Raw genomic sequence first — 25,249 nt, forward strand, 5'->3', positions numbered from 1 at the left:
TCGATCGTTTATTTTTAAAACTAAGAAAACTGGCACATATCTGTCGTGGTGGTCATTGGTGCTGTACCTTCCCCGACAGAGACAATATACAAAATCTGGATTTCTGTGATAAGGTTTACTGCAGTAGCTACTCGCGCTCGTAATATATATGAAAATGCTAAATTATTATTGAACCAGCTTGTCTTATTATATATTATTCAGCTCACGATTCAACCTTTTCAAATGTTTTCATGTAATATATATATACATTTGTATACACCAAGCTGTGCAATGTTTGTATTACATAGAAGATTTAAACAATACAAAGTATTGTAGATTAACAAAATGTATACCAATTGCATTTAACCTATTAGTAACACCTTTTTGTTGTTTTCATGTAATATAACTTTTTGTTGTTTTCATGTAAAATGATAAATACATGTATATCTATTGGCAATCGATATCAAATCCATATAATATAAGACTTTCTCAAATATCAATATTCCCTATAACTTTCAAAATAAATCTATATTTGCTTTTGAAATTTAATTAAAAATGTTTGATTTTCATCAAAATAATCATCAATCTCCTTATTGGTCTCCAGAAAGTGTGAAAATAAATGAAACTTGTTTGTCAATAATTCTATTTATTATGAATTCATGTATACCATTTAGGTTTTTTCCAATGTTGACCTTTAAAAACTATATATATACAAGCAAACAATCTGTGGGATGTCAAATATGGAAGGCTATAGCTGTTTCAGGAATAAATTGCCAAAATGCTTATAAGTACTGTTTCTTATCACTGATAACATATATTGGGTTTTCGACTATTATGTGTTATTGCTACTTAAGTGTGATTTTTTTTCGGCTTAAGTGATATGTTATTTCTTTGTACTTATGTGCAACAGACATCGTGAGAGTTTAATTCTCGTACATATAATATTGACTCTACAAAAAGAAGTTGAGTGATCATGAGTGGTTGACCTACGAGAGGCATTTTATCAAATCACATATTGACCATACTGATTGCTCATGATCATATTTCATCCGGCCTAGTAAACTCTAGAAAAAACATCTTAATTTATGAAAGCAGCTAACTCATTTAATGTATGTGTACAAATTAATTATATATATATCGTACAAACCTCAAACTTCTAATATGGTAGATATGAAACATACATTTAGGCTGACTGCCTGATAATATATACAAATTTGTACGAGTTTACAATCCTTTGACATTCAGCTCATAATATACACCATTATAATTTGATCTGTCGTCATGCGTCGGTCTTCTTCTTAAGACCAAGATATCGCAGAATGGTGTACAAAAGGTTCTTCAGCTGTTTTATCAAAATTGTTAATTTCATGGCCCTCTATGTGTCGCATTCTCCCTGGGGAGAGGATACATTTACTATAGTTTATATAGGAAACTCATCACACATATTTTAGCATAATTTGTTTCATTTTATTTGGAAATTGGTTAGCACGTGGTTAGGGCAAACTTTCTTCAATGACATATTGTCAGAGAATGTCAAGGCCAACGACTTGTTTATGGGTTCGAATGTCAAAAATAAAAATCTCAAATTGATTATTTTTTTCATTTCATATGAAAGAACATAGTCCACTGAAACAGAATGTGCATATTTTATTGTCATCAGATAAAAATAAGGCAGAAAGATATGGCACTTGGAAAAGAATCATAAAGCTATTTCTTCTCCAGCCAAAATTAAATAATAATCCAAAATTGCAGAATAAAGGTTTCTGCTCTTTTATCTATATACACATGAAGGCTTGATGTTTGGCGCATCGATAACGTATGGCTGGCTACAAATGTTATACTTATATTTGACCTTGACCTTCATTCAAGGTCACGGGGGTCAAATGATGAAAAAAATTCAAAGTTCTTTCAAAAATTATTAATTTGGGTCACATTTTAAAGATCGGCCCTTCTAAAGGTGTGTGCAATGTATCAAGGTCAAATAATCAAAATGATATGGCACTTTTAAAAAGAAATTCCTACCAAAATGAAAAAATGACCCAAAACTGCACATACACATAAAGGCTGGATATTTGGCAAACAGATACATGTAACATGTGTGACTGGCTACAAATATTGAGTTTATCTCTCTGACCATGACCTTCATTCACATTTTAAAGAACCGGCTCTTATGAAGGTGTGTGCGAAGTTTCAAGGGTAAATTATTAAAAATGATGCAGACATGCCCTTTAAAGAATGTTTTCTTGCCAAAATTAAAAATTATCCATAAATTGCAATTCAATTGTTGGCTCAAAAGGAGTGTCCAGCAAGATTATGGAGTTGGGATCTGAATGGTTTCACAGATAAAACAAGAGGCCCAGAGGGCCTGTATCGCTCACCTGGTTTTATGAGATATGAAACAAGAATGATGCTTAAGTTAATTTGTCGCTGGTATTTCTATGTCAATATATCATAAGCATTTTATATGGGTACATGTACATTGGTTTATTGTTATTCTAAAAATGTCAATTTAGCGAAATTGACCTATTTTGGTCCCATCCTTCAGCCCCCGGGAGGTTAACCCCAGCATTCGTACAATTTTGAATACCCACCCCATAACCATGCTACCATACAAATGTAGGTTTTATACCAAATTGTGCAATTAATCCATGAAATGAAATTGACTTTGGGTACAACCCCATAGGGATTGCTACCACAACCAATGTGAGTTATATCCATAACTTAGTTTCAGAGAAACCAATTGACCCCTTTTGACCCTGCCCCCCAGGGGTCAACCCCACCATTTTTACAATTTTGAATCCCTACCCAAAATGATGCTACCAGTCAAGTATGAGCTATATCGATTGCTTAGTTTCAGAGAAGAAGTTATTTATGTCAATTAAGCCAAATTGACCAAGAGATGAACACAATCCTGATGTAAAAATAGGCCCAGGGTTCTTTCCCCACCCCAAGGGACTTATACAATCATATTGAATTGATATCAAATATGAAAGTTTCTTCAATATTTTGCATGTAAAACGCTGTATATTTATATACAGTACCTATAGCTACTAGGCTATTATCTACATCTTGGTGGTAAATTAAAAAGCAACAAATCACAAATCACAGTTTATTGTTAATATTGACATTGGATCTATTAAAATAGATGGAATTGATATCTAATTTTAAAATAATTGTCCTTAACAAATGAGGTCTTTGTTGAAAAAAAAGTGTAATAACTTTTAAAAGCCGTCAATCTAATTTTGATATTATTCTAAGATCAAAATAGAAAGGAATAAACAATTTTGTTTACAAGATATTGAAAGACATTGCACACTTTCAACAAAAAAAGTAGCAGACACTCCCTGTATTTTCAATACATATCGTGTATTGTTATAACATATCGAAATGCATATCATATTGTTTCGACATTCTAATACCCAGGCCTGTAAAATATAAGTTTGTTTAAACACATAAATGCAAATTTTGAACTACTTAAATATAAAAGATGGTTTAAAGTATGAATGTTAATGACATGTACCTAAGTAGAAGTCGATTTGAAAAAATTTAAAATGTTTGACTTCTTAAGTAAAGGTTTGATTGAAATAAGAAATGTTTAACTACTTTTAGAAGTAGGTTTGAAACTTTAAGATGGTTAAAACCATTATGTATATCGGAACAGTCTAAACCATTACATTCATCAGGACTGTGAAAACCATTATGTCCAGTTGGTTTGACACACTTAAGTGGAAATGTTTAGTCATGTTGATATCAGTTTAATTTGTATTCTTGCTTTATTTCAAATATCTCCTTTTACATCTGACAAACGCCTCCTACAGTACTTTCAGTACTTTGATTTTTATTGTTTTTCCTGAATTACATCTCTTTACGTCATAAACATTTATGTTCCATGCTATCATCCGACAGCACTTTCTACCAATGAGATTTGAATATACAATTGATAATTAATCAACACAAATCTGTTATGAGATAGGAAGTTACATAATTGATATAAAATTATAGAACAAAACATGTTAACACCTAGAACTAGACATAAGAACTATAAAAAAAAACACTTTACAAATAGTTTGTATTCTGTATACATATACAAATTACATATGTGATGTATATGGTTTGTGAAAATCGTAACTATGTAAATGTGATATATGCGGCTTACCCAGATTTATGCATGATAGTATAACTATTTGTAAATATGGTAAGTTTGATGTGCTCACTTGCTTCCACAAGTCTAGGGGTGGTGGTGGAACTATGTGTGAAAAGTGTGGCTTTTAAAGGTCTAAGGACTACAATATTTTGAGGTGACGTTTGTCTGGAATATTGGCAAAAGGGACACCTGATATCATCCTAAGGCTTGTGGGCTAATATCAACCTAAATGTTAAAGATACGAGTGCTTGTCATTATCTGCCCAAGATATAAATGTCTTCTCATTCTGGGTATCAATCAGCTATCAGGCAAAATACTTCAATTTTCTGCCAAATATCGAAGTCAAAAACCTTTTAAGACATTGAACCAAAATGAGGTATATCAACTCACATTTTAAAACTTGAAAGGAAGCCTATTATGGACGGCCTGTTTTTGTATTTCAGGTATAAATGTGATAAACATTTGGAAAGTAAAACTCCAACCAAGTGATGGATTCTGTTCAATTTACGAGTTATTTACAGTAAAACTCCCTAAACAGCCAAACACAGATGGTGGATATAATATATACATAGTTTGAATCCCAAAAATATTCCTGTATAATTTACATCTTATTAATTTATAAACGATGAAAATAGAAAGTTCTGTCCTTGTTTAAAAAATATATACATATATTGATGTAGTAGAATGTACGGAAATCAGTTTGATGTGTTGTGGATTAGAAAACACACACGACAAAGTGACATTATAGATATGATGATTTCATGTACAGATTAATCTCACTCTAAGTGGATATAAGGGTGTCAAATGTTTAATGTTTGATGAGGTTTTCTGTACACACAAAGTCCGGAAATAAAGTACTAATGAAGTTGTAGAAAATGTATTTTTAGTTATTTGAATATGTATATATACTACATATATGGGAAGTGTGGTTTTTGCACGAGGAGTGGTGCATGCATTCCTTATCCATCGTCTGATTTTTCTATGAATAACACTTTCTGGGAAACCATATTAAATACACTGGATATTTGGATATAGTGTATCTGAAAAACCAGAGATAAGTTCGTGTAAATGACCAGGAATGTCACAGGTATCAAACATGCTTAAAACGCCAAAAACATTTATCCTAAAAGGCACTGGGACATGTCTAGTCTTATATTGATAAAATTTGCCAGAAATGCCTATTACATATCTGATCAATTTGATAAATATATGACTAGACTTGCCTTTGTGGCAGAGGTCTAGAGCCATAATACCTGGGAATATAATGTAGACTGGCAGCAGATGCAAATCTTTTACATATGAATGAGTTTACTTTTTTGAGAACAAGTTTATGTTAAAGGTAGCTAGACACATCGATAGTCATTCTTCTTCTGAAGTACCATATAGCTGAGTAACATTTATATAAATTACCCTATGTTCTAGACTACTTTATGCTGAAGATCAGCTCGTGCGTCGGCCAATTTAATCATTTGAAATTCAATACTGCTGCAGCGGTTTCTAAAAGGCTGATATATTTTCAACTAATGAGAATTTTTTTATATATTGTCGATAAGTTGCAATGTACAGTAGAAGTGCTGGAAGCAGACGTCTTTTTGAGGGATTGCTGTGTATGTTTCATGTAGTCCCTTACCGGTGAAACCTGGGGGACTATAGCCTAGGTGTCCTCCCCGTCTGTCTTGTATATATATATATATATATATGTCGACATATTTCTGAGAAGGGGTCGCTTTAAGTCGTAAGTCGGCAACTCGATGGCAGAAATATGCCACCTACTAGTGGCTTCATTCCTTGAGGGATTTTGATTAAACTTCACGCAATGATAAATTACCATATTATCTCGAACAAGTTCGAGTTTCTGGGGTTTGGGGTCAAGGTCAAAGTCACTTTTTTTAGCGGAGTGCATTGAGCAACACCAAGTGTGCTTGTTAAGTTGGACTGGAGAACAACTAATTTGGTATACAACCAGGAAAGTGTAGGTTCCTCAATTTAAAGCTGCGCACAAAATAATACTTAGGGGAAAACACCAAACACTTCACCTATCCGATGACACAGGAAACGTCCCATAGGAAAACGATGTCGGCTGAAATGTCTTTTTGTCACCGTTATGCTGGTGTCATTTCTCTAAAACCTTTACTTTCATCATCTTATATCTATTTATATATAAAGACCAGACATTAGATATATTGAAGTATCTTTGAGAGCATAATTAAGTTCACTCTTGTCTACACATACTTCAATTTGCTAAAGGCCGACACTTCACTTATGAACTTTTTAGGAGCAATGGGAGTGTCTAATGGCAGTCTGTTGTGGCAATAAAATGCGGGCTCTACAGGATGATTTGGTGTCTTGGAAGCTATAACAGACGGACTTAACAAAAATAATAAATACACCGGTAAAAGATGACCGGGACCTGGCGAAATACTATTTCCATTGGCATCTTAAAAGATTCTTTAAAGGAGCCTCCAGTGTTCTGTATCCAGGCACTGCCAGATGGCCTACCTTAGACACAAGTCAGCACGAAACTCCCAAAATGAAAATCAGCATTACCATAAAGACGTCCCGATATATACATGTGCCTCAATGTGTCACCATAGAAATGTACTATTGTATACCCGCGTGACCCTGACAATGTTATATTGTATACCCGTGTGACCATGACAATGTTATATTGTATACCTGTGTGACCATGACAATGTTATATTGTATACCCGTGTGACCATGACAATGTTATATTGTATACCCGTGTGACCATGACAATGTTATATAGTATACCTGTGTGACCATGACAATGTTATATTGTATACCCGTGTGACCGTGACAATGTTATATTGTATAGCCGTGTGACCATGACAATGTTATATTGTATACCCATGTGACCATGACAATGTTATATTGTATACCGGTGTGACCATGACAATGTTATATTGTATACCGGTGACAATGACAATGTTCTATTGTATACCCGTGTGACCATGACAATGTTATATTGTATTCCGGTGACAATGACAATGTTCTATTGTATACCCGTGTGACCATGACAATGTTATAATGTATAGCCGTGTGACCGTGACAATGTTATATTGTAAGTTTCGGAGCAAATCTTGCGTTCAAGTTTAGACATTTTTCGAGCAATACTCGATAATCACGGAAACAAACAGGTTATTGGTATAAATGTAGCCCAGAAGGTGTTGGAAATTAAAATTGTTTGAAGTTGATGTTAGTTTTAGAGGCACCCAATATGATTTATTTGTATTTTGTTGCACAGTGTCATTATATGGGATAACTGAAGCAAAAGGTCGGAAATCAAACAAGAGATGAGTTTTATTACAACTAGCTATCATACCACGAATCTGGCCATGGTGATAGTACCCAATGACTGGCAGGACAGGCAAATCAGATAAAACAATTGTTATCTGATAGGAAAGATGATTAAATGAGAGAGGTCAGGGAAATACTCTTCCGTATGTCAACAGGAAAGTAACTTGTTTAATAAAAAATATTGTTTCTGGTATTTTCACTGGTCGAGATATATTCACTATCAGCGAAACTGAATAATATATCCATATCCTTGTCTGTTTTTGAAACACGACCAGGAAAGGTTGGTCATTTGACCACATATCGCAATAATAAAATGCTGTTTAAGACTTTGGAGATGGTCTGGTTTCGATCAATTGTCGGCTGTAGTGTCAGTAACTAAACACACAATGGCTGGTATTCCTGCTCATCTGTCAAGGCCTGCAACATTTCGGATCGGCTACATTCTTCGCTTATCATTCGTCTGTATGCGGGTTTATTATATACACTGTAGAGTATATCAGTTGATATGTCATATATTTATAAAGATGAGATAAACAAATCTCCGTCCAGCCAGCTTCTTTAAACATTCAGCATACTTGGCATGGTCTCTGGCCTGCGTGCTTGTCCTGAGAGTATCTGTCGCCGTCTTCAATACCGAGTTTGTGTACAAACATCACAGGGGTTGTATACGCAGTATATAAACGACATTTGTAACATCAGGAAACGGGTCGACCTACGTTGTAGGGCCATGTCCGGATATTGATGTATAGAGCTCTAGTACAGCTGCGGAAACGATGTCTCATTACACCACACACTGTGTAGAGTCAGTCCACTGCTGCACTGATTCGCACGTCTAAACGACACCATTTAACAAACTGTGGTTATCGTAGGGCACGAGCGGAGGGGTAAAACGTTCGCGACACTGCCGACATGGCAGACGACGGTGTAGACGAAGAGAGGAAGATAAAGGTGACGGCGGTGGGAGATTGTGGGGTGGGGAAAACGTGTCTTCTAATGACCTACGCCACCAACAAATTCCCCGACAGTGATGTCCCTGGACTTTATGAATGCAGTCAAACTGTGAAAGGTAGGGGCGCGCTTAAATTCGTTATGAAATCGATGTTTTAAACGGTATGAAGTTTCAATGTCATTTGTATCATAACGTAAATGAGTGCTTGAGCAATCCATCAGATGTCACGCGCACTCAGTTATAAGTGAATTGGCTTTTTATCAAGAAACTCTATTGTGAACAGAGATCCATTTAATGTAGGTTTAAAAGGATGTAAACAATAGTTTATGTGATAGGAGGACACGCTGTGACGTCATAATGCATTGGTATTTATATGTGTTAAGGCATATAAGACAATTTTAGATTATTGGACAAAGACATCCAGCTTTGAAATGAAATGTTTTTCTCTCCACACTTAGTGCGTATTATAAATAGAGACTACACGACTCGTATCTCGGCCTAATTTACATTGCCATCACCATTGTTCAACGAAAACAATTCAAGTATTATTGCAAGTGAAGTCTAAGCTATTGTATATGTGTGGTATGTATGCATCACAGTCTATCACAGTTCTACAAAAATACGACATTTCAACCACTCGCACTGTGAACAATACAATTAAAAAAGTCATGGGTACCAGCGAGTACATATCATTTGTTTTAGTTAAACTGTCAAGGTCATCTCATTTATTTACACAGATTATCCTCTGGGCTATCAGTCCAATCTAGCCAGATCATTATCCTCATCTAAATCCAATATTGTGAACGTCACACTGGGTATGACGACGGAAAGCAACTGCTGTTGAAGTAAACATTTGCATTGGCCCAATCTTGATCAAGCCTTCTCTCAAATTTTAGAGAATGTTCATTTATCAGTGTAATTGTGAGGGAGTTCAAGTTATATACTATCCTCTTTTCATTCTCCTGTCATGTCAGTGGTTTTTTTGTTTGCTGGATTTATTACCCGTGAAAAGCCAGGTTCATTATGAGGTGGAGTCTCCGTGTAGTAGTTGGTGACTTCCGCACTGAACAACATACAGGAGGGCCGTCGCATATCATCCGGAGCAATTAGGGTAGTGTCTTACTCAAGGACAAGACCACGACAGCGCGGACCGGCCCGTTTATCAGCTTCCTGAGATACACAAACCAACACGAGCTGGGAGAGTCGAATAACATCTGTCAAACATTTCTTTTGTTGAAATCGTAAAGGTGATGCACCTGCTGTTGTTTCAATGGAGTTTTTCTTCTTTAAAGGCTAAGACTGTGCGTTTTTATTGTTGTGAACAGTTTGTCTTTTGTTTTATTCGCCAAAGTCATTGTTCGTTGTTGTTGTCTAGGACTACATGGCTATTCACAGTACCCTTTGTCTTATTACATGCATTACATTGTGTAGCATTCTTTTTTATCAGCAACATAATTTTTAGTTTTCGTTCAATCAAAATGTTGCTAGATTTTGTTTATTTTTGTTTTCTTGTTGCTTGTTAAAGCAATATTTTTTTTCCGTTTCGTTTTCTGATTGTCCACTTCTTTGGTTTTTACGATTTTCAGTTATTAGTAGATAATGTTTTTGTTTCGTTGCCAAAATCACACCCTTTTTCGCCAAGGTCCATACATGTAAGTGACAGAGCTATCAGTGGTACTGTATACGGTATATCACAACCCGAATCTTTAGGTCTATAAAAAGCTTTAATGACCGATAGAAATCGTCGTTACCATGGTAGGGGTGTTATGCTATACGTAATTTTGTCATGACGAGTTTTCAAGTGCAAAACCACTTTACCCTGATGGTCAATTAGATATGCACGCTGCACGCGCTACAACAATTGTTAGGTTATATTGCTCTCGGATTTGATGTGATATTTAGTTATTTTTATCGTTTGTATGAAGTTATTGTTATAGTGAATAAAAATAAATCCATATGCTTATGCAACTCGTTTTGGTGTAATTTTGTACACTTTAAACAGGTTTTCTGTCCCTGAGTGTCTCTAGAATTCACGACTTGATGGGCCACTTCCTGTGTTAGACTTCCTGTAATGTACGTACAAACCTACACTCCTCGGATCACGTGTACCGCGTGTGGAACAACAGCACTGGCCGTACAGGAAATGTTCTCTATTTCCATACCGAGTCTCCGAATAGGACAACATTGTAGTTTATATTTAGGGTATTTTCGTGTTAACGAGCATACCACTGTACATTTATACAGCATAGATTACGGTAATTTGTATTGCTCGTAACATTCTAATTGCATACGTCGTTTGTGTTTCTCGGGAAGCTGAGGAACGGATCGATCTGTGCTGACGTGGCTGTGCCCTTGGGCCAAACACTTTACTATGATTGCGCTGGATGGCATGCGACGGGCCTCCTATTCGTTGTTTATTTATGTAGACACAAACTACTACAAGGAGAACCGGCCTCAAAATGACCCTGGCTGTTAACGGCGATAAACAAAACACAAACAAACAAACAAACAAACAAACAAACGGTTGTGAAGACAATAATGTTAAGTGCTATTTATATATTAGTTGTAGTTATTTAAGTTGTTTGGGCGACTCCAGTTTGCATTGTAAGTACATTTTAGTTGCTATGACAACTCCAGTTTGTATTGTAAGTAACGTTTTAGTTGTTTGGACAACTCCAGTTTGTATTGTTAATAACGTTTTAGTTTTTAAGACAACTCCAGTTTGTATTGTTAGTAACGTTTTAGTTGTTTGGACAACTCCAGTTTGTATTGTTAATAACGTTTTAGTTGTTTGGACAACTCCAGTTTGTATTGTAAGTAACGTTTTAGTTGTTTGGACAACTCCAGTTTGTATTGTAAGTAACGTTTTGGTTTTTAAGACAACTCCAGTTTGCATTGTAAGTACATTTTAGTTGCTAAGACAACTCCAGTTTGTATTGTAAGTAACGTTTTGGTTTTTAAGACAACTCCAGTTTGCATTGTAAGTACATTTTAGTTGCTAAGACAAGTCCAGTTTGTATTGTAAGTAACGTTTTGGTTGTTTGGACAACTCCAGTTTGTATTGTAAGTAACGTTTTAGTTGTTTGGACAACTCCAGTTTGTATTGTTAATAACGTTTTAGTTGTTTGGACAACTCCAGTTTGTATTGTAAGTAACGTTTTAGTTATTTGGACAACGCCAGTTTGTATTGTAAGTAACGTTTTGGTTTTTAAGACAACTCCAGTTTGCATTGTAAGTACATTTTAGTTGCTAAGACAAGTCCAGTTTGTATTGTAAGTAACGTTTTGGTTTTTAAGACAACTCCAGTTTGCATTGTAAGTACATTTTAGTTGCTAAGACAAGTCCAGTTTGTATTGTAAGTAACGTTTTGGTTGTTTGGACAACTCCAGTTTGTATTGTAAGTAACGTTTTAGTTGTTTGGACAACTCCAGTTTGTATTGTAAGTAACGTTTTAGTTGCTAAGACAACTCCAGTTTGTATTGTAAGTAACGTTTTAGTTGTTTGGACAACTCCAGTTTGTATTGTAAGTAACGTTTTGGTTTTTAAGACAACTCCAGTTTGCATTGTAAGTACATTTTAGTTGCTAAGACAAGTCCAGTTTGTATTGTAAGTAACGTTTTGGTTGTTTGGACAACTCCAGTTTGTATTGTTAATAACGTTTTAGTTGTTTGGACAACTCCAGTTTGTATTGTAAGTAACGTTTTGGTTTTTAAGACAACTCCAGTTTGCATTGTAAGTACATTTTAGTTGCTAAGACAAGTCCAGTTTGTATTGTAAGTAACGTTTTGGTTGTTTGGACAACTCCAGTTTGTATTGTAAGTAACGTTTTAGTTGTTTGGACAACTCCAGTTTGTATTGTAAGTAACGTTTTAGTTGTTTGGACAACTCCAGTTTGTATTGTAAGTAATGTTTTAGTTGTTTGGACAACTCCAGTTTGTATTGTTAAAAACGTTTTAGTTGTTTGGACAACTCCAGTTTGTATTGTAAGTAACATTTTAGTTGTTTGGACAACTCCAGTTTGTATTGTAAGTTACGTTTTGGTTTTTAAGACAACTCCAGTTTGTATTGTAAGTAACGTTTTGGTTTTTAAGACAACTCCAGTTTGCATTGTAAGTACATTTTAGTTGCTAAGACAAGTCCAGTTTGTATTGTAAGTAACGTTTTGGTTGTTTGGACAACTCCAGTTTGTATTGTAAGTAACGTTTTAGTTTTTAAGACAACTCCAGTTTGCATTGTAAGTACATTTTAGTTGCTAAGACAAGTCCAGTTTGTATTGTAAGTAACGTTTTGGTTGTTTGGACAACTCCAGTTTGTATTTTAAGTAACGTTTTAGTTGTTTGGACAAATCCAGTTTGTATTGTAAGTAACGTTTTTTTTAAGACAACTCGTGTTTGTATTGTAAGTACATTGTAGTTGCTAAGACAACTCCAGTTTGTATTGTAAGTAACGTTTTAGTTGTTTGGACAACTCCAGTTTGTATTGTAAGTAACGTTTTGGTTTTTAAGACAACTCCAGTTTGCATTGTAAGTACATTTTAGTTGCTAAGACAAGTCCAGTTTGTATTGTAAGTAACGTTTTGGTTGTTTGGACAACTCCAGTTTGTATTTTAAGTAACGTTTTAGTTGTTTGGACAACTCCAGTTTGTATTGTAAGTAACGTTTTGGTTTTTAAGACAACTCCAGTTTGTATTGTAAGTACATTGTAGTTGCTAAGACAACTCCAGTTTGTATTGTAAGTAACGTTTTGGTTTTTTGGACAACTCCAGTTTGTATTGTAAGTAACGTTTTAGTTGTTTGGACAACTCCAGTTTGTATTGTTAATAACGTTTTGGTTTTTAAGACAACTCCAGTTTGTATTGTTAGTAACGTTTTAGTTGTTTGACCAACTCCAGTTTGTACTGTAAGTCACGTTTTCATTGTTTGGACAACTACAATTTGTATTTTTAGTAACGTTTTAGTTGTTTGGACAACTCCAGTTTGTATTGTAAGTGACGTTTTGGTTGTTTGGACAACTCCAGTTTGTATTGTTAGTAACGTTTTAGTTTGGACAACTCCAGTTTGTATTGTAAGTAACGTTTTGGTTTTTAAGACAACTCCAGTTTGCATTGTAAGTACATTTTAGTTGCTAAGACAAGTCCAGTTTGTATTGTAAGTAACGTTTTGGTTGTTTGGACAACTCCAGTTTGTATTTTAAGTAACGTTTTAGTTGTTTGGACAACTCCAGTTTGTATTGTAAGTAACGTTTTTTTTTTAAGACAACTCCAGTTTGCATTGTAAGTACATTGTAGTTGCTAAGACAACTCCAGTTTGTATTGTAAGTAACGTTTTGGTTTTTTTGACAACTCCAGTTTGTATTGTAAGTAACGTTTTAGTTGTTTGGACAACTCCAGTTTGTATTGTTAATAACGTTTTAGTTGTTTGGACAACTCCAGTTTGTATTGTAAGTAACATTTTAGTTGTTTGGACAACTCCAGTTTGTATTGTAAGTAACGTTTTGGTTTTTAAGACAACTCCAGTTTGTATTGTTAGTAACGTTTTAGTTGTTTGACCAACTCCAGTTTGTACTGTAAGTCACGTTTTCATTGTTTGGACAACTACAATTTGTATTTTTAGTAACGTTTTAGTTGTTTGGACAACTCCAGTTTGTATTGTAAGTGACGTTTTGGTTGTTTGGACAACTCCAGTTTGTATTGTTAGTAACGTTTTAGTTTGGACAACTCCAGTTTGTATTGTAAGTGACGTTTTAGTTGTTTGGACAACTCCAGTTTGTATTGTAAGTGACGTTTTAGTTGTTTGGACAACTCCAGTTTGTACTGTTAGTGACGTTTTAGTTGTTTGGACAACTCCAGTTTGTATTGTTAGTAATGTTTTAGTTGTTTGGACAACTCCAGTTTGTATTGTTTGTAACGTTTTAGTTGTTTGGACAACTCCAGTTTGTATTGTTGGTTACAATATGTAATCAAAACACGCCTCCTATAATTTGAATATTAGATGACATTCCATTGGATTTCCAGTTAAAAATACCCAGTTGACTTTTCCGTTTAGGAGAAAATCCTTGAACTATTAGTACAATTAGTATAATTTGTAATTCCACAGCCCCGTATAAACCGGATTAAGTGCACTGACTGCCATTTATATAAATCCTGTTAGTGTTATATGTTACCGTACGGTGATAGACCAGTCAAACTTCTTCCTGTACACACATATTCCGCGACTGATACATACACACATGTGCCTGACCTACAACACCTATGTCACAGGAATGTCTATATTAGATAACGTGTGGAACATCTAATCACATCAATCTGTCTTTCATCATTAAACATGCCAATAGTTATCGTTTTGTACTTGCCCCTTCACGACCTCTGATTTATAGATAAATGCTTTGCCTGAACTAGATATCACTCATTGAATTCTGTTTGAATAACTCAGTTTACCTCAGATTTGAACGTGTTCTATAAGATTCGATATTCAATTACTTCTACCCAATATCACGATTTCCGTGACAGACGGTGACTGCTGACGAAATAAATAAATAATGTTGACGAAGACCACGGGAAAGTTTGTTAGTTGACGTCGTGATGTCACTGGAAAAAAGTCCCATTTCCTTGTACGATTTGAATATGCCTGGTGGGTCCTTTGCCATGACCCTGATCCTAATTTGTCGTTTTGGTTGGTATGGAGTTTATTCTCACTATTTCTCAGGAACAAGTGATTGGATGTTCTTGCAACTTGAGAGGAATTCAGTATGGGTTATGGATTACACAGATTAACATGGCGATGTCATCGATGTAGCAGCAGAAACTTCCCCTTCCAGAATATTTAATCTCCTTGTATTATTGTTAAACATGTTGTTTGGTTTCCATATGAATCTATTTTTATTCATATTTTGTACTACACGTTTTATCGATGTGGAGTAAGAATAACCATTTCATTTACATGGCGCTATTCCCCGTTTTTATTATCTCTCTGACCACCATCATTGAGCCCTGTTCAGACCTCGGTCGCCGAATTTTCTAAAACAAGTTGACTGAAGTTTGATAAGAACATTGTATTCTGTGTCAATAGAACTCATGTCACTCTTTTCTCTGAACAACATTCCCACCGTCTGGTGCGGCCCATTGACGGATGTGGGTCTGGCACTTGTCTTCCGAGGAGAGCATTACTGTCAGTGTGCATTATTGTCTTCAGATTTAGGAATACCATCACCTTTTCAATGAAATTTCATCACGAATGTAAAACATTTCGGTATTCAAAACATCATTGTCAGATGAAAACTATCTTAACTTAATAACATTATTATTGTCTTCAGTAGAAATTGTTACTGTTGTATTCTACAGAAAACGTTGTTATTTTCTTCTGTACAACTTGCTGTTGCCTTCTATAGAAAACGTTGTAACTGTCTTCAGTACAAGTTGTTGTTGCCTTCTATAGAAAGCTTTGCTATTGTCTTCAGTAACTTCAGAAGAAGCTGTTGCCTTCTGCAGAACGCATTTTTAAAGGATTTAGTAGAAGCGATGTGACTGTTTTCAGTACAAGTTGTTGTTGCCTTCTGTAGAAAACGTTGTCATTGTCTTCAGGACCAGTTATTTTAGTCTTCTACAGAAAGGTTTGTATATGCCTTTAGTACAAGTTGTTGTTGTCTCCTACAGAAAGCGTTGTTGTTGTCTTCAGTACAAGTTGTTGTTGCCTTCTGTAGAAAGACTTGTATTGTCTTCAGTATCTTCATTAGAAGTTGTTGCTTTCTGCACAAAGTTTATAAATGTATTTAGTAGAAATTGTTGTTACCTTCAGGATAAATTGTTGTTGTTACCTCACATGCTAGAAAGACCATGGCGTTTGAGCTCGGCCGTAGTTCTACGTCCTTCGTCACTTCTCCATTAAATTACTTCTTCTGAATAATCAACAGGCCTTTTACTAATGGCACAAATCAAGAGACATCCATATGTACAAGGTGAATTTTATCGAATCTGATTGATGAAGTTCATAGAAGTTAGTTAAGTAATGGGTGAACGAACGATACAAGCCCATTGGACATACTGTTCTTCAGTAAAGAATTTTTGTTTTTGTTTTTTTGTTTGGTTAATAATATTTTCATTGTGTTCATTATATTTGTTTGTTAGATTAGTACTCTCTGTTGAATACATTGCTATTTTCTTTAGTAGAATGTGCCTGCCCCGCTCAACATTTTGGAATTCATTGGGACGACTGTTTCGCCCGTTGTCAGTATAATAAAGTCGCTATCAGTTCCATGCTATCACAGGGAGACAAAAACATACACACCACATCCTCACAAAACACATTCACCACACACATGCGCTTCGCATACAGAGAAAGCCGTCCTTAACTGACCTTGGCTGTTGATAGGACGTTAAACCAGACAAAACCAAAACCAATCGTAGAAAGTGTCGCGGTAGTCATTAGCTTACATTGTTATTGTCGTAATTATTATTTAAATTAATGATAATATATATTAAGTTACTAACAGGTTATATATTAATGAAGCTATCTAACATTTCAGCTAAATAGGGAAGCAGATCTTTTGTTTTACATATAATGATTGCGTTGGAGACACTTTAAAATCAGCCCACTGACAAACGCTAACATATACATGTAGACAGGAAAACCTCTGTAATGCTCTGATCAAACAGTGTTTTCGCTTTAATCTCTTGTTTTCAGTTAGATCAGAGAAACTATTTATTCTAATGTTCACACTTTCCCCTCTTTAACTTTGGAATTATGTAAACTAGCAAAATAGTTGCATAAATTGTACATAGGATGTAAAACGTAAGAGAAGTTGTGTTACATAGATGGTGTAAGCTGTGATTTGTCTGTATATATAAACCTCAGTACTGTCGGCAGTCACTTCCTCAACGATTTCTCCCTAAACACTCCCTTTTACTACTACCACTTACATACAGTGAAGTGCATGTTAATCATTATCTTCATATCACGTGTACACGTGTTACACATCATCTCCCTTTACAAATAAGAAGCTAAATGATACACACCATATTTTTTTTTTTTTTTTTTTATAATAGAATATCATACAATATAGGCAGTAGGGACGGTTGTTTCAAGAAGTATTAATCATTTAGCTGTGGAATCTATCAATGGAATATAATGTTTAAATGTATCTATCGTAAACATCAAATCAAATATTTAGAAATGTTTATTTTTAGGTTAATCAAAACATGAAAATATGGTTGGATCTCATTGTAATGATTCCTAACTATGGTCCGAAGCCAATATCGACCGGTTAACATTGTAACCTATTTGTACACGATAGGGTAAAACTTCCCGTGTGACTGGTGCTCTGCCGATAGCTATCAGTGAATTTGGGTGCTGAGTTGTACCTGGTACAATTTTACTAATATTATGATATTCTAATTTCATCTTTTCCGTGTTATAACTACACAGCTGCCTTCCCTGTCCCTTTTTCCATTTTCCTCTATCACAAACAAAACGATATATCCATTTATTCTCTGGAAGTTTTAGACGTAGGTTCCTCCTTGAAGATAATAAATGAAGTAAAATATACTTTGGGTACTTATTACGTATGTCATCTTTGTGGATATGTAAAGAGTGTAATGTTTAGTCTGCGTATTGATCAGAATTTATTTTATTGCAATATGACATCCCTAACTAAGGCGTAATAGACCAAAAATGTTCTTAGGAAGTAGGGAGAATGAGGTAGACATCTCAATATTTTGTTACATTTTATCGTGGTGGAATAGATATAATGAACATTTGTAGTTTCTGACGCGGCACAATGGTTAGCCACGTGACATCTGTTTGGTAACTTTAATGGCATGTTTTGTATGCTCCATGCAGTACAGTTGAGACATCTGATTTTCATGTGTAATAATCCTTGTCGAGAATGAGACATTCTGGTCTGTATATTATAAGGATATGAGTTCTGGACAGTTTCAATATCTTTTATTGTTAAAGAGAACGAATTTACAATAAAAATGTCAAAAATCATTCAGGGTACAATTTAAAGACATATAAATTCTCCATCATGATAATGAATACTAATGAAATTATAATTGATACACGTTTCCACAGTTCATTATTGGGTGATAATTGAAGTAATGTTCAATATGTATTGTAGAGGGGAAGTTAATGGTTGTGTGTTGTAGAGTTGTAATTTGATCACTGTGTATTGTAGAGGTGTAATTAATGAGTGAGTATTGTAGAGGGGTGATTAATGGCTGTGCATTTAAAATAGATAATTAATGAGTGAGAATTGAATTTTAGTTATTTGTTGGGTATTGTAGCGGAGTAGATAACGTTGTGTATTACAAATGGATAATCAATGGGTGAGTATTGTAGAGATTTAATTAATGTATGAGTATTGTAGATATTTAATTAATGGGTGAGTATTGTAGAGATTTAATTAATGGAATGAGTATTGTAGATATTTAATTAATGGGTGAGTATTGTAGAGATTCAATGAAATGGGTGAGTATTGTAGAGATTCAATTAATGGGTGAGTAGTGTAGAGATTTAATCAATGGGTGAGTAGTGTAGATATTTAATTAATGGGTGAGTATTGTAGAGATTTAATTAATGGGCGAGTATTGTAGAGATTTAATTAATGGGTGAGTAGTGTAGAGATTTAATCAATGGGTGAGTATTGTAGAGATTTAATTAATGGGCGAGTATTGTAGATATTTAATTAATGGATGAGTAGTGTAGAGATTTAATTAATGGGTGAGTAGTGTAGAGATTCAATTAATGGGTGAGTATTGTAGAGATTTAATTAATGGGCGAGTATTGTAGAGATTTAATTAATGGGTGAGTAGTGTAGAGATTCAATTAATGGGTGATTAGTGTAGAGATTTAATCAATGGGTGAGTAGTGTAGAGATTTAATCAATGGGTGAGTAGTGTAAAGGTTTAATTAATGGGTGAGTATTGTAGAGGGTAATTAATGGTTGTGTATTGTAAAGGTTTAATTAATGGGTGATTATTGTAGAGGTTAAGGTAATAGTTGTGTATTACAGAGATATTTAATGGGTGAGTATTTTAGAGGAATTTAATGGGTGAATACTTTAGAGAATAGTTAATGGTTGAGTATTACATTTTGATGTTGAATTGTTGAGTACTGTAGACACGGTGAATGTATAAGTATTGTAGAGGGATTATTACTATATGAGTGTTGTACAGCGATTATTAACGGGAGATTATTGTGAAGGGATGATTAATTTTGGAATATTGTAGGAGTTAATTACTGGGCGAGTATGTCAGAGGGATGATTAATAGAGGGTTATTTAAGAAGGGAAACTGATTGGAGAACCTTATTAGTAGTTGTATGGGAAAATATCATCTTAAAGGAAAATTTGAAAGGGCGATTATAGGATGGATATTATAGAGGGGCGATTATTGGATGGATATTATAGAGGAGGGATTAGAGGATGAATATTATAGAGGGGGATTAGAGGATGGATATTATAGAGGAGGGATTATAGGATGGATATTATAGAGGAGGGATTAGAGGATGGATATTATAGAGGAGGGATTAGAGGATGAATATTATAGAGGAGGGATTAGAGGATGGATATTATAGAGGGGGATTAGAGGATGGATATTATAGAGGAGGGATTATAGGATGGATATTATAGAGGAGGGATTAGAGGATGAATATTATAGAGGGGGATTAGAGGATGGATATTATAGAGGAGGGATTATAGGATGGATATTATAGAGGGGGATTAGAGGATGGATATTATAGAGGGGGATTATAGGATGGATATTATAGAGGAGGGATTAGAGGATGGATATTATAGAGGGGGATTAGAGGATGGATTTCATAGACGGAGAGATTAGGGTATGAATATTATAGATGGGGATTAGAGAATGAATATTACAGAGTCACAATTAGGGGATGAATATTGTAGAGGGAGGGAGGGAGGGGGCGGGGATTAGAAGATGGATATGATAGAGGTTATGGGATACTTACAGGATTAGAGGAGGAATGTTATAGAGAAGCGATTAAAGGGTGAATCAGAGGAGGATGGATATTAAAGAGAGGGGATAATTAGTTATATTGTTTGTTCAATGTTTACGTTTAGAAAAACAATTGAGATATGATTTTATCTCACAGAATTTGAAGCGTTTCTTCGAATACGCCCATATGATTCATATTAATGCAGACAGTACATGGTCCTGTTTATATATATGTGTGTGTGTATGCATGTATGTATATATATTATGTATAACCGGTTATAGACGTAATATTACTCATCCAGCCTCTGGACCAATAGGGTAAAGGTGAAAAAATCATTAGTAATGAAGCTTGTATTAACTACTCTTTAGATGACAGTAATAAACCATATCAAAACTCACTGTGAGACAGATAAGTGGAAATTGAACTTTAAAACGCGTTTTTGATGACGAAGCAGTATCCCTATTGTATTTTGCCTATTGTATGATTTTGTCATTTTCTGTAATTTATTAAAACATTATTGCAATTTCAGATGGAGATAGATGCGTTTTAAAATTCTAAATGTCATTTTGACTGAGTTTAAACCACTTGGCATGATACTTTTTATATAAATTTCTTGTCTTCTTTAAGCTATTGGCCCCGCTACATTTTAGAGCAATCTTCCAAACCAATTATTTGATGACATGCAATGTAAATCTTCTGCCAATAAACCGAGTTTCCTCTGGCCCTGACACCATACTTGGGAAATTCCCAAACATCTGTCAGAATGTCCAAAGGAAACCCGGGCTATCCCATAAATTTGTATGGCGTGTGTCGTCGTTGAAGCAAATCTATACTTTCGTTCATATTTTGCTCTCGTTTGATTTTGAGTTAGAATTATGGTTTTTGCTATTATGTCGTTGTAAGATATTTTTGATACCGAACTTTCATGTCTCCGGCAATGTTTCATGATGCGACATCATGTCCTGTATTTGCTCCTAAATCATGCAGTCATACATGGAAAATTACAAAGGGCTGCATATTTCATATGATAAATATCTCTATACCTATATTGTTATCTTACTACACTAATAATGTATTTATTTATCTTTTTTTTTTTACTCACAGCTGGACGGTCAACATCATTTGAAGTCCCTGTGGAGATGCAGTTCAATGGCTGTAAATACAGCATTGGTTTGACAGACACGATCGGATCAGTAAGTATCCATCAGAAATCGGATCATTGGGTTGCACCAGTTTGGAAGTGGAGGGTTGACTAATTTACTTTCATTAGAAAAGTTCGAAAATACTTACCGGATTAATTTTCATGACGAGTGACGTCAGAATGTTTCATTTCAGTTTCAAATTTTTGATGGTAATGTTATCACTTTATGAAAATTATAAGTAACATGATGTCTGGTAAAAATAACAATAAATCAGAAACAATATACAGATTTACAGATAAAGAGTAAAATTGACAAACAAAGATGACGTCATAGTATAGCCTAGGCTAGCCCGAGTTTCCTGTGGCCCTGACATTGGACATTCTGACACAGAGATGGCAGGTGTAGCATGTTTCCTCTGACCTGTCTAGTGTCAGAGACATAATAAACTAAGGCTAAACTTAGGCGGATTCTAAATAGTTAATGTGTAAATATTTGAGCCAAAAAAAAAGAATAGGCAGCATATATTTTATTAACAATAAATGAAATAAAATAATTTGGCCTAGGTGTTGAAATAATTAGGGTGTTTACTTTTTACCATAAAAGTAATAATGCAAGCATCCATACACATATTTGTGTAATATTTGATTGATTAGTTTACTTCCACAGGACGAGTACCGTCGATATATATATGTAATTATTTGATTGGTTGTTTCCATAGGACGAGTACCGTCGATATATATGTGTAATTCTTTGATTGGTTATTTCCACAGGACGAATACCGTCGATATATATGTGTACTTCTTTGATTGGTTGTTTCCACAGGACGAGTACCGTCGATATGTATGTGTAATTCTTTGATTGGTTATTTCCACAGGACGAGTACCGTCGAATCCGCGAGTTGTTTACAGTGGGAACAGATATATTCCTTGTATGTTTTAGTGTGACAGACCCCGACACACTGACCAATGTTAAACAAAACTGGCTCTCTGAAATCAAAATTCTGGCCCCAAAGGCTACCTTCGTTTTGGTCGGCACAAAGACAGATCTTCGAGAGGACGAAACTGTGAAACAAAAATTAAAAGAAAAAGACCAGAAAGTAATATCTATTCAAGAAGGAATTAAATGTGCGAAAACCTTCGGTGCGAAAACGTATGTAGAATGCTCTGCATTGAACCAGATTGGACTTAAGGAAGTGTTTGAGACCGTCGTCATGGTTACTGGTCCAGAAACCAGCGACCAGCGGCATTCCGGAAAGAATGGCGGACCATGTGTCGTGTCCTAACTATGTCGAAATGGTGGAATTCACGGAGAGCATTACGCATCACAGAAAGGAATTTCATCGTAGAAACAAGATGGGTTTAGTGCAAAAGACTGAACTTCGATATTATAAAGGGTTTTCGTTGCATTATTATGCATCGTGTACCCACAGTGCATTCGGAACTGCATATAAACAAAATCAATGTCAACTGGATAAAACAATGGGCTCGAGAGGAAGAATTGAGATATAAGCTGGACTAGAGTAAATAATGTCGACTTGACAAGCAAAAACAAAAACACTGGATATTAAGCGAAAAAGACAAATGTGTCAACAGTGCATGTTCTTTTAATGAAGAATGAACCTTAAACACTTTAAGAATTCCGAAATATTAAATGTTATCTAAACCAGCGGCTGGTCTGCTGATCTAACTATATGTCCCTAGATGCCGGCCATTCTTGTATATGATATTACTATTCATCATCAACATGTACGTTATGCCTTAAATGGATATTTATGAAAAATTGTTGTACTGGTTGGGTGACTAAATACAGCATACATGTGTCCATGACACACTCGCGTGAGGGCAGAGAGTGCAAAGTTCGGAGTTTGTAATAAGCCTGTGCCGTGAGACATAATCGTCACTACCAACAACAAACTGTAATCTGTCAGACACCTACCACGGACTACTCAGGATAATTCACCACATAAAAAATAATAACGTCATAAGATATCTGTTCCTATGAAAAAATGATAAAGTTATCTTTCTATGTTCGTAAAAGCAAGTGTAATATTACTTTACTATCAATCCTTTGGGGTGAAAATTTATTATTTTTCAAAAATTGATGAATGATTGTAGATTTAACTGGATTTTCTGACTGTTTATATGCTTTTAACATTACCTACTGTATCAGTATTGCACGAGTATGTAAATTAATTTGACATTTTCATCATGTGCCCATTTTTGCCAACTTTCCTTAACAAACCATGAACTTCATGTACAAGTAATACAATGTACAAGACATTTTATATATTTATATATTTTTACAATTAGTTTGTCTGCTTTGACACCAAGTGAAGACATTTCGTTAATTTATATCATCCATAATTTCTTTTGTACAGATTATGTTTAAATAAAATCCATAAAACCAATGACGAGTTGAAAACCCTGCTCCTCCTCTAAAATCCCAATCACACTCAGCCACGTTCCCACTACGACCACCACGTCCAGGAAAACGTTGTATGACGGAGATAGAACGCAGTATGAGCTGAAACCGACAAGGGCATGGTAAATGGTCTTAATGGACATGGAGGACGTGCACAAACCTTGAACATGTTATAAAACGTAGTGAGGACGTGGTTCAATCAGGACGAACATAGTAAAGACGTTGTACGGGCGGTATTGACGTGGTAATGACGCAAGTTAATAGAGACTGCATTGACACAGTAAAACGTAGCCCCGACGGAAATGATCGAATTGCGCTGTCACTGCGTCCTTGCTAAGTGAACGCAGTTCTCACTACGACCTCTATACGCTTGTGCAACGACCATGATACGCCTATGCCCTGTTGATAAATACCATTATGCTGCTAATACATTCAGGCGGTGCTTAATACGTTTAAGACACTCCATGAACAGCATGTTCTAGCTGCCGTCTGTGTCACGTTCATGGAATCGACGGGGAAAAAATACTGGATTCCAGTCCAATTCCTATATCACTGTCGGTCCGAACACCATAGAGAATAACAACACGGAAAGTTCTTCTGCTGAATTCACACTTTATCACTAGCTCTCCCCCTCTGGATTGCGATTTCGATACCCACGTGGGGCAATTGCCTGGTACTGACCGTAGGTCGGTTGTTTTTCTCCGGGTTCTTCAGCTTTCCCCAACCTCCAAAACCAGGCACGTCACGTCCTTAAATGACCCTGGTTGTTAATAGGACGTTAAACAAAATAAACCAATTGTTCTGATGCAAGGACAATATTTTGGTGGCGGGAAGGAATAGAAGACAGCCGTGCTTGTCTTTCTGTTGAAAAAAAAGGCTTTTGTGATCGATCCACGACAACAAAACAGCACTCTAAGCAGTTTGGCCCTTAATGACTCATATTGTCGACGGATCGTAAAACAATACAATACGCCAAGCAGTAGTGCACGTGTAGAAAAATCGTTTGGGTCGTAGTAAAAACGTAGTAAGAACGAATTTGGTGTGGTGCACGCGTAATTGTGCGCGTGATAACGAATTAGTGGAAATGTGTTTTGGACACAGTAAGAAACTGGCAAGGGTGTAATGAGGATGCAATATGGACATGAAACCGGCATAATTGTCAATTTCGACAACATCAAATATGATGGTGCGGACATTGGTAGGATCAATGATAATATGATAACGTTTGATAATGATATGATCAGACAAAAGAATCGTATCCATTAAAAAACTGTGAATTATAAATCTCCTAATGACTGGGAAAGGTATATATTAGTTCGTAATGAAACTATTGATCTTATTAGAG

At 35.3% G+C, this 25,249-nt stretch overlaps 1 protein-coding gene across 1 annotated transcript; it reads left to right on the forward strand.

Moving 5' to 3' along the window:
• Positions 1 to 8,201: 8,201 nt before the first annotated feature.
• On the forward strand, positions 8,202 to 23,890 carry LOC117323477 (cdc42 homolog). The gene is made up of 3 exons (XM_033878725.1): positions 8,202 to 8,507; positions 21,446 to 21,534; positions 22,358 to 23,890. The coding sequence occupies exons 1-3, from the start codon at positions 8,351 to 8,353 to the stop codon at positions 22,763 to 22,765; spliced, it is 654 nt and encodes a 217-aa protein (XP_033734616.1). The 5' UTR covers positions 8,202 to 8,350; the 3' UTR covers positions 22,766 to 23,890.
• Positions 23,891 to 25,249: the final 1,359 nt, after the last annotated feature.

This window comes from Pecten maximus, chromosome 3 (genome assembly GCF_902652985.1).
Source record: "Pecten maximus chromosome 3, xPecMax1.1, whole genome shotgun sequence".
NCBI classification, from domain to species: Eukaryota; Metazoa; Mollusca; class Bivalvia; order Pectinida; family Pectinidae; genus Pecten; species Pecten maximus.

Excerpts from the sequence above, each read along its gene's own strand:
- LOC117323477 (XM_033878725.1), top strand. The coding sequence starts at position 8,351 with ATGGCAGACGACGGTGTAGACGAAGAGAGGAAGATAAAGGTGACGGCG. Across the intron at positions 8,508-21,445 it reads ATGCAGTCAAACTGTGAAAG|CTGGACGGTCAACATCATTT; the intron begins GTAGGGGCGCGC and ends TTTTACTCACAG. Across the intron at positions 21,535-22,357 it reads TGACAGACACGATCGGATCA|GACGAGTACCGTCGAATCCG; the intron begins GTAAGTATCCAT and ends TTATTTCCACAG.